Genomic DNA, 18,467 nt, shown 5'->3' on the forward strand with positions numbered 1-18,467 from the left:
ATTTTAGAGAGTTCGATTAAAAGAGATTCAACTATGTTATATTAAAAATACGTAATATATATAAATATTAAATAATTTTAAAATTATAAGTTAACTTTTATTTATAAATTACACCCAATTCTGTTTTTACACGAATTTGAAATAACACGTGTAAACACCAAAAATATTTTTATTTTTACACGACATAGTTTGAAATAACACGAATCCAAAAAAAATGTTTTTCTACTTAAAATAAGCCTGCTGTTTATAATGAGTTGTGTCTATGTATGCGTAATTTCTGTTTTAGGGGACAGCGGAATTGGTCAGAATGCGTGAATAGCAAAGATCCTGTTATCCGTAATAGTTTTAACTTGTTTTTTGAGGTCTAGAATCAATCTATTATTTTTGTACTTAGCCAGTATCTTTTTTTACACGATTTTTTTACGAGAATTTTTAGGGAACCATTCTATCGTGTAAAAAGAGAATTAGGTGTACTATCGTTTAAAAGATTTCCATGCAATTAATGCTAAACAAACGTTGTTAATGAAGTAACTTTGATTGAATCTTCCTGTCATCAGTAATACTGAACATATTTAACAAACTTTAATATAATAACCAAAAATAAAAGTATGTCTATATAATCGTTGCAAAATAACTTTGCGCGTTTAAATTGGTTTGAAGCTAACAAAACAAATATCTTTTAATAAAGAATTTGTTAAGAAGTATAGAAAGGTCTTACTAGTTACAATAGTATTACAGGCTACATGACGGTATATTTTCGGCAATATTCATATTTGTTATTAAATAAAGAAATGTATACCTTTGTATCATATTTCTTTATATGGATTTCTCGATATGTGCCGTATTTATGTATTGAAAATGTTCAATATTCTTAATGCTCAATGTCACATGAGTTTTAGATATTTGCCAAAAGCTGTGATATTTATTTAAAGGCCAGGTCAATGCTTAATGAGACTAGCTCAGCAGATTGCATTATGATTTTTTACAACTGAAAACAGAAACAGTTCAAAAACAGTTACGATTTGTATCGGGAGCAGCAATTAATAAGTAATGTAACGTTAGAATGGAAGGATCTAGGCAAACAGTTTTATTCTCCAAAAATTGCAGCAACACCATACGGTTCAATTGATTAACGCGGCATGATCTCTTTTAAACAGCATTTTTATTATAATAACAAAATCAAAAACTGTATTGATGCCCCATCGTTTGAAAAAATTAATAGTTTTTTCATAAGATTAAAAAAAATAATCATTACCATTAGCAATGAAAAAAAATTGAATTAAACAAAATGATAAACAATTATATTTAAATTTTTAAAACTAATTAAATAATTTCCAATTCAAAACAGAAAATACTTGTTTCATTTACTGAGCACGAAAGTACAACCAAACAAAAAGTAAGAGTGAAATAATTGTTTGAAAAACAACGCAACCACAATATGTATAATGTTTTTGAAATAAAAATGGAAATTGTTTATGTTTAAAAATTAAAAATGACAAAAAACTCAATTGAAAATTTCAAATTTTGTCTGATTTGTACAAAAAATTTTCTTGTAAAATATTTTGAAATACATATAATTAAATTTGTCCCTTTATCCAGCAGCTTAAATTCAAATGACAACTTTATTCGCTTACGGAAATAATATTAGAATTCGATAGGCATAAAAGCCAAAATAAGCTAATCTAAATAATAATCTCGCTGCAAAACTTTCTCACAACATAATTTTTTTAAGTATGTATGGATTAAAATTTTAATTTTTGTATAAATATTTTTATATCATAGTGTGGTGTATGTATCACAGAAAATCCTCAAACTTTATTCCAAAAAACGAGAAAAAAAATAGAGTTGACCTTGTCAACTCTGTGATACCCGTACGAATTTGTTATCCTATGTGCGTATAACTAATGTGCCATAACTAACTATGGGGCAGACCATGACTTTAAGTTGCCGTATTATCATATTAATTTATGCAAAATTTCAGTACTGTGTTATTCAAAATACTGGTTGTGCCAAACTACTATTGATGTTGTATGGCAGCTACCAGAAAGAGCCAAGAAATTTTAGCGAATTTTATCAAGCACATCGGCCCTACTAATATACTCACTTGTGTGAAATCTCAATATCACAGCTTTTATAGTTTCTGAGATATGGTCAAATAACTTTTGAAATTGTATGGCAGGTACCAGAAGGAGCCAAGTAATTTCAACGACTTTTATGAGCCAAATTGGCCCTACTAATATATTCGTTTGTGTGAAATTTCAATACCATAGCTTTAATAGTTTCTGAAATATAGTCAAATAACTTTTGAAGTTGTATGGCAGGTACCAGAAGGAGCCAAGTAATTTCAACGACTTTTACCAGACACATCGGCCCTACTAATATAGTCACTTGTGTGAAATCTCAATATCACAGCTTTTATAGTTTCTGAGATATAGCCAAATAACTTTTGAAGTTGTATGGCAGGTACCAGAAGGAGCCAAGTAATTTCAACGACTTTTATGGGGCATATTGGCCCTACTAATATATTCGTTTGTGTGAAATTTCAATACCATAACTTTTATAGTTTCTGAGATATAGCCAAATAAATTTTGAAGTTGTATGGCAGCTACCCGAACCGGTACCCCGATCATGTTCAATTTAAATAGGGTTCTGGCACTTACTACAATAAATCATTTGTGAAAATTTGGTGAACTTAGCTCAATTAGTTTTTGAGTTATCGTTCGGACGGACGGACGGACGGACGGACGGACGGACGGACGGACAGACAAAGCTAAATCAACTCAGAATTTGACGCTGATCAAAAACATACACTTGAGTCTATATCTAACACCGTTATTTCTTAGCGTTACAAACGGTAAGGCAAATTTAGTATACCCTTCGAACATACGTTCGTACGGGTATAATAATTATTCCAATTTAATTAAATAGATTAAAACTATAAACCTTTAATAAAGACACCCATCCTTTTTTTTAAATCTAACTTGTGTTTATAAATAATCTTTTGTTATAGCTACTTTCCTTATTTATTAAACTGTTTAAAAAAGAAAAGCAATTAACTGAAATTTTTTTCAAGTTAATGTTCTTCAATTATACACATGAATTACGTTTTTTGCTGGTTGTTTTTCAAATGAAATTTTAAAAGTAAACCAAATAAAAATTAAGAAGAAAGAAAAAAAAGTAAAGTTTCCCCCTAAAGCGAAAACATTAAAAATAGTTCAATAACTTTTCAATATTCCTGCTTTACTTTTTCGTCCCTTTACTAATTCTTTGCGAGTTTAAGCATAAAATTCCAAACATTAATGTCAATAAGGAAATGTTTTATTTAGTCAACATATCTACATAATATATAAGTATGTACATGCAACTATTGGATAAAATTGTTTTAGAATGTATAGAATAACAAGTTTTAAGAAGTATACCAAAAAAATTTTTGCTATGCCATAAAATGAATAAAACGATTATCAAGTTCAGCAGTAATTAGTTTGGCATGAAGCTATTTGACATTAATTGGTCAACTTTATAATACAAACCAATAATATCTTTATGAAAATAAATGTGAAAATGAATCGAAAACTAGACATTTAAACGAATTAAAAAATTCACAAATTATTTAAATTATTATGTATACCTATACTTATATGTATGTAATCTAATAAAACAAGGACTTATAAATTAATTATGCTAATAAAATTACAAATCAAAAGTTTATTAAAGAGGTATTTGCCCTTTAATAAATTCTAATAATAATTGCGTTAGGCAAAGAAGTTATATAGTTGTTATACATATAACAAGACAATAATATTGATAAGAGAGGTAAATCGTAATGGCATGTGTAAGTGAACATTTCATAATATAGCAACAGCGGCACCTATTTTTTTAATTTTTTCGCTTTTAATACTTTCATAGATAATTTTTTAATTTTTCTTCACACGATACAAATTTAAAAAAACTCGAAAAAGATTTTCAATCTCGTTTTATTTTATTTTTTTGTTTTGCTCACATTATAAAATTCAAATACAACCATTGTGTACATAGTTTATAGTGATATACAGAAGAGAATTTTTTAAATTACGCGACGAGCTATTGTTTTTTTGAGTGGCGCTACTGGGTAATAAGTTTTAATTTAGAATAGCGCCACTTAAAAAAAAGTAGTTCGTTTGTGTAATTCCAAAAATTGTCTTCTGTATTTCACTATAAACTATAACACAATGGTATATAACAGAAAAATCATTAAATACTTTAAGATTCAATTGAATATTTTAACTAGGACTTATTTAAGGTTTATGTTAAAATAAACAGCTCTTTATTTTAAAATTAACGACTCTCATTTTACAGTGAAGTATAAGCAATCAAATGAATTATAAAATGTTCATATTTCTATAAAACAGTTAGGTTGCTTTCCTTAATCAAAAAGATATTCATATACTTATTTTTATATAGTATTACTTCGTTTACACTATAATTTAAAATGAGAAAAAAGAGAATTGATCATGTCAACACTCTTTTATTTCTCGTTTTTGTACGGATTTGTTATCCTGCGAACGAACAAGTTTGTCATACCAGATTCTGATTCAGACTATAACTTTAATTATGTTGGTTTTGTTCTAAGGATAAACGGTTAACACGGAGTGATGAATTTATTATCTTCGAACATACTTTCGCAAGAAAATCACCATACTGCCATTTTCCATAATAAATTGCCGCAATACCATAATAATTTCAGCAAAATTTCTGTACTACAATTTCAATAGTTTCTAAGATATTACCAAAGAACTATTGAATTTGTATGGCAGCTTCAACAAAAAGTCAAGAAATTACAACGATTTTTAGCACATATAACAACCCCAATACTTGTTTTCGCAAAATTTCTATACTTGTTTTTAACTCAAATTAATATACTTGTTTTCGCAAAATTTCTATATTATAGCTTCAATAATTTCTAAGATACAGCCAAAAAACTTTTGAAGTTGTAGACCATATATACATTCGTACACAATGTGTACAGACGAGCACATTTAAGGATTTACACAAAAGCAAAGAATAAAAATTAAAAACAAAATGATATCTCAATAGTTAAACTAAAACCAAATAATTACCATAGATATTATTGCTCAACTAATATTCATCAGCATAACAAAAAATATAGGAAAACAAAATTTTAAGTAAATATAAAGGATTTCGACAATATCCCAACGTTATCGGAAACCGACAACAAATATGTTTTTTTGTTTTTGCTGTTTATTATTTATTTCATTGCTATTATTATTATTTTGTTAAATTATTATCGTACCAGGAGGTACTTAATTCGTGATACCTTGTCCTCAATGTATTATTTATATAAGTTTATTTTAACTTAAAAATATTTAAATGTGAATATAAGTAAAACATTTCACACAATCTTTTATAAAAAGATTGTTGTTATGTTGACATCAAGCAAACATACATACATATACGTTTTAAGTATATGTACGTACATTTCATAAAACATTTTTTTTTTTTAGAAAAAATTCAGTGTAATTACAAGAAATATTTTTTTTTGTAATTACACTATATTTTGCCAACCAAAAAATCATCTTTATTAAAAATGATTAAACAACATATTTTTGATTGTTAAATTCAATGTAAATTACTAAAAAATCAAAAATAAATTTTCAAACGCAATACTGCAAAGCAATACTGCGAAATTCAATATATTGATGATATGTATAAAATATATTTTTAATATTCTAGAAAATCAAAATCGTACGATTTAACTGCTACGGTATTCTTATGGGTATTTTTGAAAATGCAGTTTGCGTTTGTATTTCTGACCTAGAACTTAATTACCTTTAGCAGCAGAAAAAACGACTGCAAAAACACACTTCATTACCAACATTTGTTTATGAATACAAAAATAACGCAGTTGTCGCAATACATCGCGATATGCTACGATTATGAAAAGACCGTTTTTATTTACATATTTGAATTGAATATTGAATTGAATATTATGAATTTTTCTTTTTGAATATTATGAAATTGAATATTATGAATATTATGAATTTATGAAGTTTTATAAATCTTTTATATGATATTCTTGAGTTTGCTTAAAACAAAAGAATGAAGGGTGAAAAAATAAAGTTGGGTCAAACCAATGGTTTCTATTGTAGCACTTCTCCCTTTAACAAGTGAAAGTACTGCTTTTAAATACAGTCTATGTATACAGACCACACTCTTAAAATTATTCTCATTCATAAATGAAACTATTTCTAGTATTACATATGTATACTTATTTTGGATGAACGTTTTATGCAGTCTTTGAAACAAAGCAAAAATTAATATAAAGAGGGGTTAATATAATGCTCGATTTTGAGGGTTAATTGTGTGAGTTACGAAAAATAATTATACATTTTAATGTCATGAAATTTACCGTTAACTTTTTGCTGTTATAAAAATTTCAAAAACCATGCGGTTTCGGAAATATAACGCGTCAAAAATTCAAATTTACAAATTTCAAGAGCCGATAACCTGAGGAGGGGGGAGATAGAAAAAATAGGGGAGTGTAACTTCTAGAGGAGGGGAGATAGCTACAAATTTTCTTCTACGGAAATAAGCTTCTAGTAAAGATCTATGTACATATTAAATCCCAGCTTTCTATATTCAAGGGTGTAGAAGTTTTGTAAGCATTTCCACGGACGGACAGACAGAGTTAAACTAATAAGCACCTTTTTCAAAATTTTTTTGGAAAAGTGCTAAAAATAAAGAACTAAATTAAGATTCAATTATGTATTCATCAAGTGCTGATTTCCCACGGTAGGCTAAATATATTCAAGTATAAAAATGAAAATTTATAAATAAATATATTAAACATATATTAGAAAAATACATATGTACATAGATTTGAAAATATAAAAAAAATTGCAATACAAGTTCTAAAAAATTTAAAAATAGAGTTATTCGTTGCATGTTATCACACTTTATATTACCGGAAAAAAGTTGAAAACTTACTATATTGTTTCAAATGTGAAAAAATATTAATGAGAACATTATAAGAACAGTAAATTATATCCCAGAGACCCAGACTATTAAATTTTCGAATTAGCATTACATTAATGTTATAATAAGCAAAATTGTAATATCACCGCCACATTTTGAGTAATATAATATCTACAAAAAACAACATTGTCAAACTTTTAAAACAAATAATTTTTTGTATAAATATTTCATACAACGAAATAAGCCGAAAAGAGAAGCAATTTCTAATTACATTATTTATTAAAATTATTTAAAATTTCCGCTTTTAAAAAAAATGATCCTATTATGTATTTATTAAATGAATATCACTTACTCTAATATTGTTATAAAACTTTATTGAATGTCGAATTAAATTTATTTATTTAAATTGTTTAATGAATATCAAATTTTCAATTCTAACATAATCACGAAATAGCTAACTTTGTAACAGACATTTACACAGGAAATTTACAAGAGGAAAATATATTTTCAAAAAAATTTACCAAAATCTCTCCTGAAAATCTTCCCTAAAAAAAAACATTATTTGTGCATAGTTTGATGCGAAGAACATTTTATGTATATAGAATAAGGAACCTTCTTCTCCTTTTCATCTAATGAAAAAGGTTCCTTATTCTTAAACGATATCTTATTCCAGCTTTGAATAGAACATCAAAAGTTTTATTAGGTAAAAAGAACATTAAATATAAGCCCGTCAATTAGTTCTTGAGATATGATCAAATATGTATAAGTGGCCCGTTATAAAGGTTTTGTTTCCAAGTCCTATTACCGAAAAATTTTTGGTTCGTTGTTTCAATAACCAGATTTTAATTATGAAATTTCAAGAAAAAAATCTGATGTGGTCAGCACATAACCGACCGCATTGTGTATTGTCTGGTTAAGTGAACGTGTTACGGAGTATTACAAAAATATCTGTTAAATAGTTCTTTCCAATTTTTAGGGCATTAGTACGCTTATAATTAACATACATAAAAAAATGTAAATTTGGCTCTTAGTAAAGTTTCGCTTTGTGCTACCCGAATTCTCTGAAATGCCCATCAGAACTCAAATATGAAATTTCAAGAAATTCCATCAAAATGTAAGTCCTGTTCTTTCCAAAAAATTTATATATTCATTTTTTTAATACGAAGAATTCATATATTAAATTTCAATGAAATCGGTTGATTATTTCTGTTTATATACACAAAAATGTATATTTGGCCCGTAGTAAACGTCAATTTGCCGATGCCTGATTTCTTCCAAAACATAGGAATTTTCGCGGACGGTCGAGCAAAGCTTATACATGAAATTTCAAGTAAATCGGCTGAATATTTTCTTCAAAATGACCAAAAATGTAAAACAGGCCCGCTAAAAAGTGCAGTTCCCTTGGCCTGATATATCCCAAAAGTTAATCAACCCGTGTCACGGTGGAAATAAACTTACATATAAAATTTCATCAAAATCGGTTCAGCAGAACTTGAGATACACGCGTGCACACACAGACCGACAGACCGACAGACCGACAGACCGACAGGTTGCTAAAAATAGTTTATTTACACTTCCCTACTGTGGAGAAGTGCATTCCCACCGAGAACTCGATATGCTAAATTTGTTGCGATCACATAACCTATCTATTGTATACACAATACGGTCGGTAAAAATGGATTATTTCTCTGTATATGAGCAAATAACTTGAAAAGCTCAGCCGAACTTGAGATACTGATCAGCACAGACAGACCGACAGACATCTCTCTAAAAATAGTTTATTTACGCTTCTAGCAATACTTCAATCAATTGAAATTTTTTGTTACTTAACAAAAAATTAAAAAAAAAAATATTAAAAATTAAAGACTTTCTCCAATAGACAAAAAAATTAACAGCATAGGAAAACAAAGTTTTCAATTTTTATAGGAAAATTAAAATCACGGTATCAAATTCGATAAAGTACATTACACGTTTATAAATAAAACGAAATATGTATTATGCACTAAATTTACAATTTTTAAAGAAAATTTGAAAGAGTATTTGATTGAAATTTATTTAATTATTTAAGTTTCCGGTTTCACATCAAGCTATAAATATAAGAGGAAATACAATTTTTGTACAAATATTTAACAATTTTAAAATGTCATATCAATACGTAGTTATGTTGGGGGTTAAATTGATAAACACACGAGTCATGTATAAGCATCTACATTATGCTTATACATGACTCACGCTCTCTGAACTTTACATATATATATATATATATATATATATATATATATATATATATATATATATATATATATATAGTGCACAAAATATTTAGTGCAAAAGTGAAAACGTATGTATATATAGGTACTATTCAATTCATAGTAAAAAATTCAATGTCATAGTAAAAAACAAGATATAAAACGTTTTCACTGTTAAAAAGTTCTACTTAGTTTTACAAGAAAAAAAAAAAACAAAAAATATTCACATAAATCATGAAGTATTGTTGTATTTATACTTTCAATCAGAACACTTATACTCCTCCTTTTGAGAAAAATCAATAAAAATAACAACATTGTTGAATGTACATAAACTTTAACTACTTGAAAACCGGAAAAGAATGTTGAAGGGATATTTTGCAATATTCATATATCGAATTTGAAACGCGTGTACAAAATTAACATGACAATATCCATACACAAATTATAAAATTTTATAAAGCGTATATAAAATCAAGCAAAAATGAAATAATTGTGATATTGATCAAACAAAATTTAATTGATTGGATATTGTCGCATAATTTTACTCATTGCAAGTGGTAAGAAATGCTACTTCAATTGTATGAACACCATACATGTTTTTTACATTACTGTACTACATATGTATGTACTTATTTACATGTATTACCTTGTGCAACAAACTTTAGTACTCGAAAATTAATTATGATAAATTACTATAAACATATTAATTATGTTTTTTTTTAAATAATTATGTGAAAACTACTGATTTAAAAGTTTTAATTTTCTAAATTAATTTACAAAAAATAAAAATCCATCCTATCACTAAACATATATGTATATGTTCCTATATTGGTTTTATTATGTTCCTATATTGATTTTTCATAAAAGCAATTCTGCAAAGCAATTACTAATTACTACAAAGAAAAACAAAACGTGATGAATACACTTTACATTTTACAATACTATACAGGGTGTTTCGCATAAGCAAATAATTTCAGGGATGATTCTTTCAGCAATAATTCTATGGCTGGAGGGGTGCAAATATACTCGGTTTCCAGCTACAGCCTGCTGAAAAAAAGATATCAGATTTTTCTTGTATATAAATAAATTATTATAACTTCAAAACCTTACGACATAGAGCAATCAACAGGACTTGTTTTACACTTAATTGATTGCTCTTATTTTCGGTTATCTTATTATAATCGATTTCATTTAAGCCCTAATTTTCGAGGTGCGAAAAATACATAGTTCATACATTTCATACTTATGTATTTTTAAATATTTTAACCGTGGATTAAGAAATATAAATATAAAACAAATGTCTAAAAAACATAACAATTATTAATTGTTATGCAATATGCGAAAACTAAGTATTAATCAGTCACAACAAATTATATAATACATTTTAAATTTATTTGAAAAATATAAAGAGATTGTGGAAAGTATGGAATACGTTATGGTTTTTAATCATTTTTTAATCAAAAATAATTAAAAACATAATGCAGAAAGACTATTTCTAGGTTTGTCGTATATGGTTTTATATATGAAAATTTCAAAAACTGCTTTTTTGCAAGCTTGTCACACATGCATACGAATTCAATAATTTTTGTTTGAAGGATTCAACATTTAATCATTCGAAAAGCTTTTTAGAGGAAAATAGCGAATATCTATAAATTTTGTTATAGGAGTGAAATTGGAAATTTAATTTTACATAAAAAATTTTTATTTTCTTTTAACTTTACATTCCTTGTTTAAAATTTCTTGGCAATACGTTTCATCTGCCTCAACTAATGGAACACAATTTTCTAAAAGCTCTGCGCAGCTTAAAATAACAAATGGTTCAGATTTTATTTCTTTATTCCAGTTTTTAAATGCAATAGCTGCACAGTAATATTCATCTAACGTATGTTCCTCAAATTTCCAATTGTCTAAAAGACTTCCATTAACACTTAATTCGGTATTAGTATGGATTTTATTTGGATCTGCTTCTTCAGATTTAATATTAAAAGAAATTTTTTTCAAATCAATTTTTATACCTATTCCAATATTCTTAACATAACTTTCTTTCAAACACCAATGTCTCATAAATAATCTCAACTGATTTAATTCATTTGAACTTTTTTTTATCAATTTCCACTCATCTTCGGAAAAATTTCTATTCATAATGCGAAAAAATTCAGAAATAGATTTTCCTCCACTGTATTCAATTTTCATAACATCAACACCAACATGAACATCTTCACAGTTTAAAGGTGTTGCAGAAGACCCAACTTTATTATGGAAAATTCCAGCAAGAATACTATAACGGCCTTGATGTGAAACATTAAAACTCAAATGCTGAGTTTCATCGAGATTGTTTGTTAGAAATGGTTTACCATTTTCATCGCGTTCGAAATGGATTTTTTCATAACTTATATTCGTTACCGATTTAACAAATTTACGCATTAACAGTCTTCCAACTAACGACGAATAAAAATCCTCTTGAAAAACAAATTTCATTAATCTCTCTTTTTCTTCTAATTGTATACATGATATGGCCAAACTTAGTTCTTGTATTGATGGTTTCCACTGATATAAATCTACAGCCCATCTAATGCATCGAAAATTTGAGCTCATTCTGTTTTAAACATTAAATTTGCATGTCTACTGCAATATTTAATCGTACTTTTATAAAATAAACAGAATATCTTAACAAATGATGTTAGATATAAAGCAATACAAATGTCACATAGCATATGTTCGTTTCGCTTTTCAACATTTCATTTTTTATTTCACCACACTTGCCTATCAAATGTTTCATTTTCATAGCTACGGTATGTTTCAAAATAACGACACAGTGTAATAAAAATGACATATGAACGTTCGACACGTGCTATTTAATACACTCTAAAACTAAAAATTTTTATCAACTTGAAAATAAATTCATTTTTTTTTTAAATTTTACACGTTTTATATGTACGTACTTTTTTAACAAACGTACATATAAAACGTGTGTAAAAAATAAAACACACACATAAATGAGGAAAAGTAATAACATATGAAATAATAATAAATTATAATATGTATATAAAAGTTAACGAAATCTAAAATCTACAAATTTATTCACTTAACGAAAATTATAAATAATTTTGCTTTATATTTACTATAATTGATTATGTTACTTGAAAGCATTCAAATTAGATTTTAAAAGGGCTTTCATTTATAAAAACTTCATATATTTATTAAAAAATAGTAACACAACTTTATATTATTATTCCGAAGAATTATTAATAAAGCTTGTTTGTAATTTCGTTCGTTTCTGAAATTTTAAATAAAATAAAATCCTTTCTCGAAATTTCTTTTTTGAAATTTGTACTAAAACTGGTCCCAAAGGACCAATCATCAGCATTTTTCTGTTGATCTTAAAACTAGGTTAAGTTTAACTTCAGACCACCAAGCGGCTCCCCAAAGTCGAAACTGGCGAATATGCCGTAATATCATGAATGATATTACATATGCTAGCACCTGACTATAGGTCAACAGATTTGGCTCTTCTTAATTTTCTAGTGACGGATTAACGTCCTGGAGTCGATGTGCTTCGATATTTATATGCTGTTGCAATCTGATGCTGTGTTTGTTGGCTGCAAGTTCAATGTCTTCTTTGACGCAGTTTATACTGAGATCCCTGTGCAAATCGTCGTTGCGGACATGCCAAGGCGCATTGACCATATTTCTTAATACTTTATTTTGGAAGCGTCGAATCTTTTGTATGTGAGTCTGCTTTGCGCGACCCCATAACTGAATGCCGTATAACCAGACGGGCTTTAATATCTGCTTATATTAGGATTTTATTGTGCAGCGAAAGATTCAATTTTGTGTCTAGTGCATTCCCAAGAATTTGGCAGTGGTTTGAAATGGAATGAGTGCGCCATTTATGCAGATGGATAAGTGTTGATTTACATGTTTGTTTGAAAAATTAATGTGAACTGACTAAGATACATTTAAATTAATGTTCCATTTTTTGGTCCAGTCGAGTACGACATCGCTAGCCCCATTGAACTAGATCAGCGTCAACAACGCAGTGTCATCAGCAAATGTAGCCACAATAACGTTTTCGGGTACCGGAATATCACTTGTGAAGAGGAGATAGAAAATAGGACCCAGTATACTTCGCTGCGGCACACCTCCCTCATCATCAACTTTGACTCTGAATACTTTTTTGGCCAGATAGGAAGATATAAGATCTACAAAATGTTTTGGTAGGTATCTGTACAGTTTGCTTGCGAGGTCTTCATGCCACACCTTGTCGAATGCTGAGCTACATCTAAAAATAGAGCAGAGCATATCTGCCTTTCTATCTTTCAATAACATCTGTTATGCGATGGATCTAATCAACAAACTTGTATACGCACATGATATATTTATATTGATACACCATTATTGTACATGTGTTTGATTTTTCATATTACAAAATTTTGTGCAATGTCTAATATCATAATATCAATAAATGACTAATGAACAGTATAATCAATTATTAAAAAATCATATATAAAATCAATTATTAATTTAAACAAATGCATGTATTTGCATATACATAGTAAGTATAGGCAAGTATACCTATGTATGTACGAAACAGGAAACCAAACTGTTATATCAAGATGTTTATGGTAATTACATATGTATTTAAAGGCACACAACGTAAACAAGATTAAAAATTTATTTTGCTTCTTATTTTTTTGCCTTTTTTAACATAAAATATCCTGAGTAGATACTGCACTTTAAACAACAACATCTGTTGACAAAAATTAAATCTTAAAAATCAAATATAATCACATACATAGCTTGATATTGGAATTAATTTTCTGTTTTTAAAAACTGAAGTAGAAAGCATGAATTTTGCAAAAAGGAAACCATATGATACGAGTAATAAATATCTAGGACATTGTACATATGTAAGTAGGTACATACTACGAAGTGTGTTCTTAAAAACGCACCTATGTTCATACTTACATATTTGATATGTAAAATAAAAGAAAATTTATTGATTTGTTCTTTTTCTATAAACATAAATTATTTCGATCCTATAACGAAAAGGTAAAAGAACTTTCGAGAAATCCTTGTGCAATATAGGCATGCACAAACACAAATACGGTATTGAAAAGATTTATCGCAATGCATAATGCATATTACTATAATAAAAAGCATAAAAGCAATCGAGAACCACTTTAAATTTCTTTTGTCTTTAGGTTTTCTTTAACTCTAATAAAAAATTTAGTACAAAATTGTAAATCACGATTTCTATACTTACATTCTTTTTTTTCTCTTATTAGATTGTTTATTACGAAATTTTTAAACTAAAGACGAGCACAAATTTTTAACTACGTGTACATACTATATTTAATTAAAAAATATTCAATAAAAAGGCTAGAGTATCGATTATTCAAAAAGTGTTAAAATAAAGCAAATTGTGTTATTCTTTAATTTTATTTTCTAAATTTATTGAGACACCAAAGTTTATTGGAGTCAGAGATACGATTTTCTGAGATTTTGTATCTTTTATGTTATGCAAAATATTTTGATTAGGCATTTTTAGGCTTAGTTACTTTTAATTATAAAACAAATTCTTGTATCCATTATAAAGAAAAGACATAAAAATTTTCATTTTTACTTTTTTCAAGTAAATTTAACTACATCAAAACAAAAGCCGCCTTGACAAAAAGCTAAAATAAATTCTGATACGAACAAGAAAATAAAATAATAAAATTTTAAACTATTTTCAATAACGAAAATTTATTGAAAATTTCATCTCTGATTCCATTAAACGGGTTTCCTACATTATAACAACAAAAAAAATTAAAATTAATTTAAAATATAAAACCAAATATATATTACGATTATTTAATAAAAAATATACTAAAAGCATACACTATTTTAATAATAATATAATAAAATATTTACAACATATATTTAATTATGACTTACTATTCAATCTGGCTTTATCGGCTCCTCGATCAGCTAACGCAGAAGTTGCTGATAGATCTGCATTATCCATGAGCGGCAAATTGCAATCATAATCCGAAAAATAATCATTATAATCTGAAAGTTTAATATATATACTTAAATATTTTGTAAAAAAAACTTTTATGAAAATATATAAAGGGGAAAAAGAATGTACGTATCATGTAAAAAAGTTAGCAGCATAGGAGTCCTATGCAACAGCATTAAGTTCTATGCAACAGCATAGGAAATAAAATCTTAAGGCAACAAATCATAAATTGTCGTACATTCAACTATAAACTCAGTTTGATCATAATTATATATTGTTGAAAACAATGAATAAATGGATTCATTTTGTACTTATCTGACGGTAGTTAAAAAAATGGTGCTTCTTTCTTCTATCGAAATTTTCTAATTGAAATTTTGACAAATAACTAATTAACAATTCTTTAAAAATATTTAAAAAGTAAAGTAATTTCAGAATAGAAAATATCAATAATAAGTATTTATAGTGTTCTATCGTGTCTTAATTTCGCCAAGCTTTCAGACATCACCTCTTGTTCATCATAAGTGTTTGGAATGTCTTTTCAGAACCCAATTTCTATAACTTCTACTCTTCAATAGTTCCTTATGCTTTCATAAATTCAGCGATTTATTTTAAAATTTAAACTGCATTGTAGAATAGGTAAAACTGAAGTTAGGTCTATATTTTGGTAAAAAATTGGAACATGCTATTGTAAATCGATATCAGAATTCCTATAATGTCAAGGTTGTGTTTTAACGAACAATCATTAAATACTTGTTTTGTTAGGTGTTAATAACAAAACATTAAAATACGATGAATTCGATGTTGAATAGTTATACTTAGGTACTTGATGAGCCTAAATTAAATTATTTCTTCGAATAATATTAATAGTTAAATTATTTCTTCTTACGAATATTATATCAATGAAAATCTAGTTACTTTACATATTTGTTGTAAATTGTTTAATGTTGAATTATTGTTTAAAAATTCTAATTATATCAAAATATATAAAAATCGTATATTTTCTAAAAATTGATTATTTATTATTTACTACACTCTGAATTAAAACTATTCAAAATCAATTTTTCGGAAAGAAAAATAAATTCATATTTAGTTCTAAGTTAAAAGGGAAAAATCTATATTTACATACATATATGTATGTATATAAATGAACAATATACATTGTGTATATATACATTTATAAACAAAAGGCAAAGATAACTTTTATATTACCCCATATGTTGAAAAACACCGAAATTAAGAAAAGCAAAATTAAAAAAATTGAAAATTTAATGTTGAATTTACATCCATACAAAAGATTTTATTCTAGTTGTTTCAGAAACTACGAATTTTCTGTCTTAAACAACATTTTAATATGTATGTATATAATAGATTTTATTAGTTAATACTAAATAGACACTTTGGATCAAACAATACAAAAAATAATTTTAACATTTTGACTGCTTGATAAATTAGTCATACACATTTGCTTTAATTTGTTTTATGCTGCCCATATGTATGGAATTTCATATATGTATGTACGTTTTATATGACAAATATAACACATAACTCATGAATTATCGATTTTTTGTTCTTCATTCATCATTTTGTTAAGTTATGTGTTTATGAATTGTTTTTGTTTTATCTGATTTTTTTCTTCACATCTACTACGCTACTTACATATTAAGTTCCCTGCATTCATAGCAGATTTTTAAGGAAAAAAAGTAATATATTCCTATCAAGTGCTTTCTCATCTATAAATATCATATTCCTCGAGCCTGGCATTTTAAATGAAAATGGTTTTTTGGCATAAATCCAACTTGGAAAAAAATTTATTTCTTATTTTTGTTCATAATGTTACTTAACACGCTATATACATATACTTTTTTTTATTAATTTTTTAATGTTTTGTTTTTTTAAATCAGTTCAAAGTTCTCAATATTTGTATGTACATATATATATGTAGTACATATATAGTGTTTTAAGTAAGAAAATTCGTTTACAGAGAAACGCACATTGAGTTTGCGTATAAAATAAATTGAAACAAACATGCTTTATTTCAAATTATTATTCATGATTTTCTTAAATAAATAAAAATTCGTTTGTGAAAACTTTTTAAGTAAAAATTTTAATTAAACTTCAGATATGAATATATTTTATTGCATGTTTCTTATTACATATTATGTAATGTAGTTTATGTTATAAAAATTTCCACCAAAATAGAATGAAATAATAAGAAAATGGATTAAACTCTATTTGTATTTTCTTCTATACTCTATAGCAAATAAAAGCATTAAAAATTATGAATGGATCCTGTCATTATTGTCACAATAAAACTTTATTGGAAATATGGAAGGAAAAACGAGCAAAAAACAAAAATTACCCTCTGCCAAAGAAAAAATTAGTGGACGATAAACAGCTTGGAATTTTCGTTTATTCAGTTCTAGAATAGTTCTAAGTTGTAGTACGTTCGAAAATTCACGCTACATACACTGAATATATAAATCGTTCGGCAATTACCGGCTATAATAAAGTGCGTTCGGAAATTCAATTTGTAATTAAGAAATGTTAGAAATGTACCGCATATCTCTAGCTTAAATTTTGTCGCTGCCTCATGAAATTTCTTTTTTAATTACAAATGACAGATTTAGATATTGAGTGGTTATTAAAGTAAGTTTTTTTAAAAATTTTAAATCTTATTAAAATTTCCTTGTTTTGGAGCGATTTTGAATTTAGTTCTAATGTGGAACTTTTAGCGCAGCCTGCATGAACGAAGGTCCTCGCTGTATCATTCTTTTTCCCTACCGCATTGCATACAATAAGGGATGTTATAAGATGGCAAACAATAAACAGCTGTATCATTCTTTTTTACCAACCGCATTTCATACAATAAAGGAGGTTATGTGATCGCACCAAATTTCGGATGTCGGAAGGAAGCGCAAATAAACTAGTTGTAGAGAGATGTCGGTATGTCTGCCTAACGGCACGCCTGCATCTCATTTCGACTGAACCGATTTTGATGAAATTTTATATGTGAGTTTATTTCAACTATGTCACGATTTGATTGAATTGGACTTTTGGTGGATCAAATTTACAATTTTGCGCATATAAAGAGAAATAATCATATTATTATTTTATTCGGAATGTTAAAATAATGAACCTATAAATTTTTTGCAAAGATCTGGTCTCGGAAACCGAACTAACTGACAAACTTTTCAAGAAATTCAGAAATCCGGCATGTTTGCTAAATCTACTTAAACACTTAA

At 27.1% G+C, this 18,467-nt stretch overlaps 2 protein-coding genes across 3 annotated transcripts in view; both read right to left on the reverse strand.

Annotated features, from left to right (window-relative positions):
- Positions 1-18,467, reverse strand: part of LOC129609000 (neurexin-4) — a 37,667-nt gene that overhangs the window by 15,458 nt on the left and 3,742 nt on the right. For both annotated transcript variants that reach the window (XM_055520824.1, XM_055520823.1), the window contains exon 2: positions 15,162-15,275. In XM_055520824.1, coding sequence (XP_055376799.1) covers positions 15,162-15,275 — 114 coding nt within the window. The remainder of the gene's footprint in view (positions 1-15,161; positions 15,276-18,467) is intronic.
- Positions 10,901-11,891, reverse strand: LOC129609001 (L-aminoadipate-semialdehyde dehydrogenase-phosphopantetheinyl transferase). Its single transcript, XM_055520826.1, has one exon. It carries the CDS (start codon positions 11,814-11,816, stop codon positions 10,923-10,925), a length of 894 nt encoding a protein of 297 aa, XP_055376801.1. The 5' UTR covers positions 11,817-11,891; the 3' UTR covers positions 10,901-10,922.

This window comes from Condylostylus longicornis, unplaced genomic scaffold, assembly GCF_029603195.1.
Source record: "Condylostylus longicornis isolate FDR11 unplaced genomic scaffold, ASM2960319v2 ptg000038l, whole genome shotgun sequence".
Lineage (NCBI taxonomy): Eukaryota > Metazoa > Arthropoda > Insecta > Diptera > Dolichopodidae > Condylostylus > Condylostylus longicornis.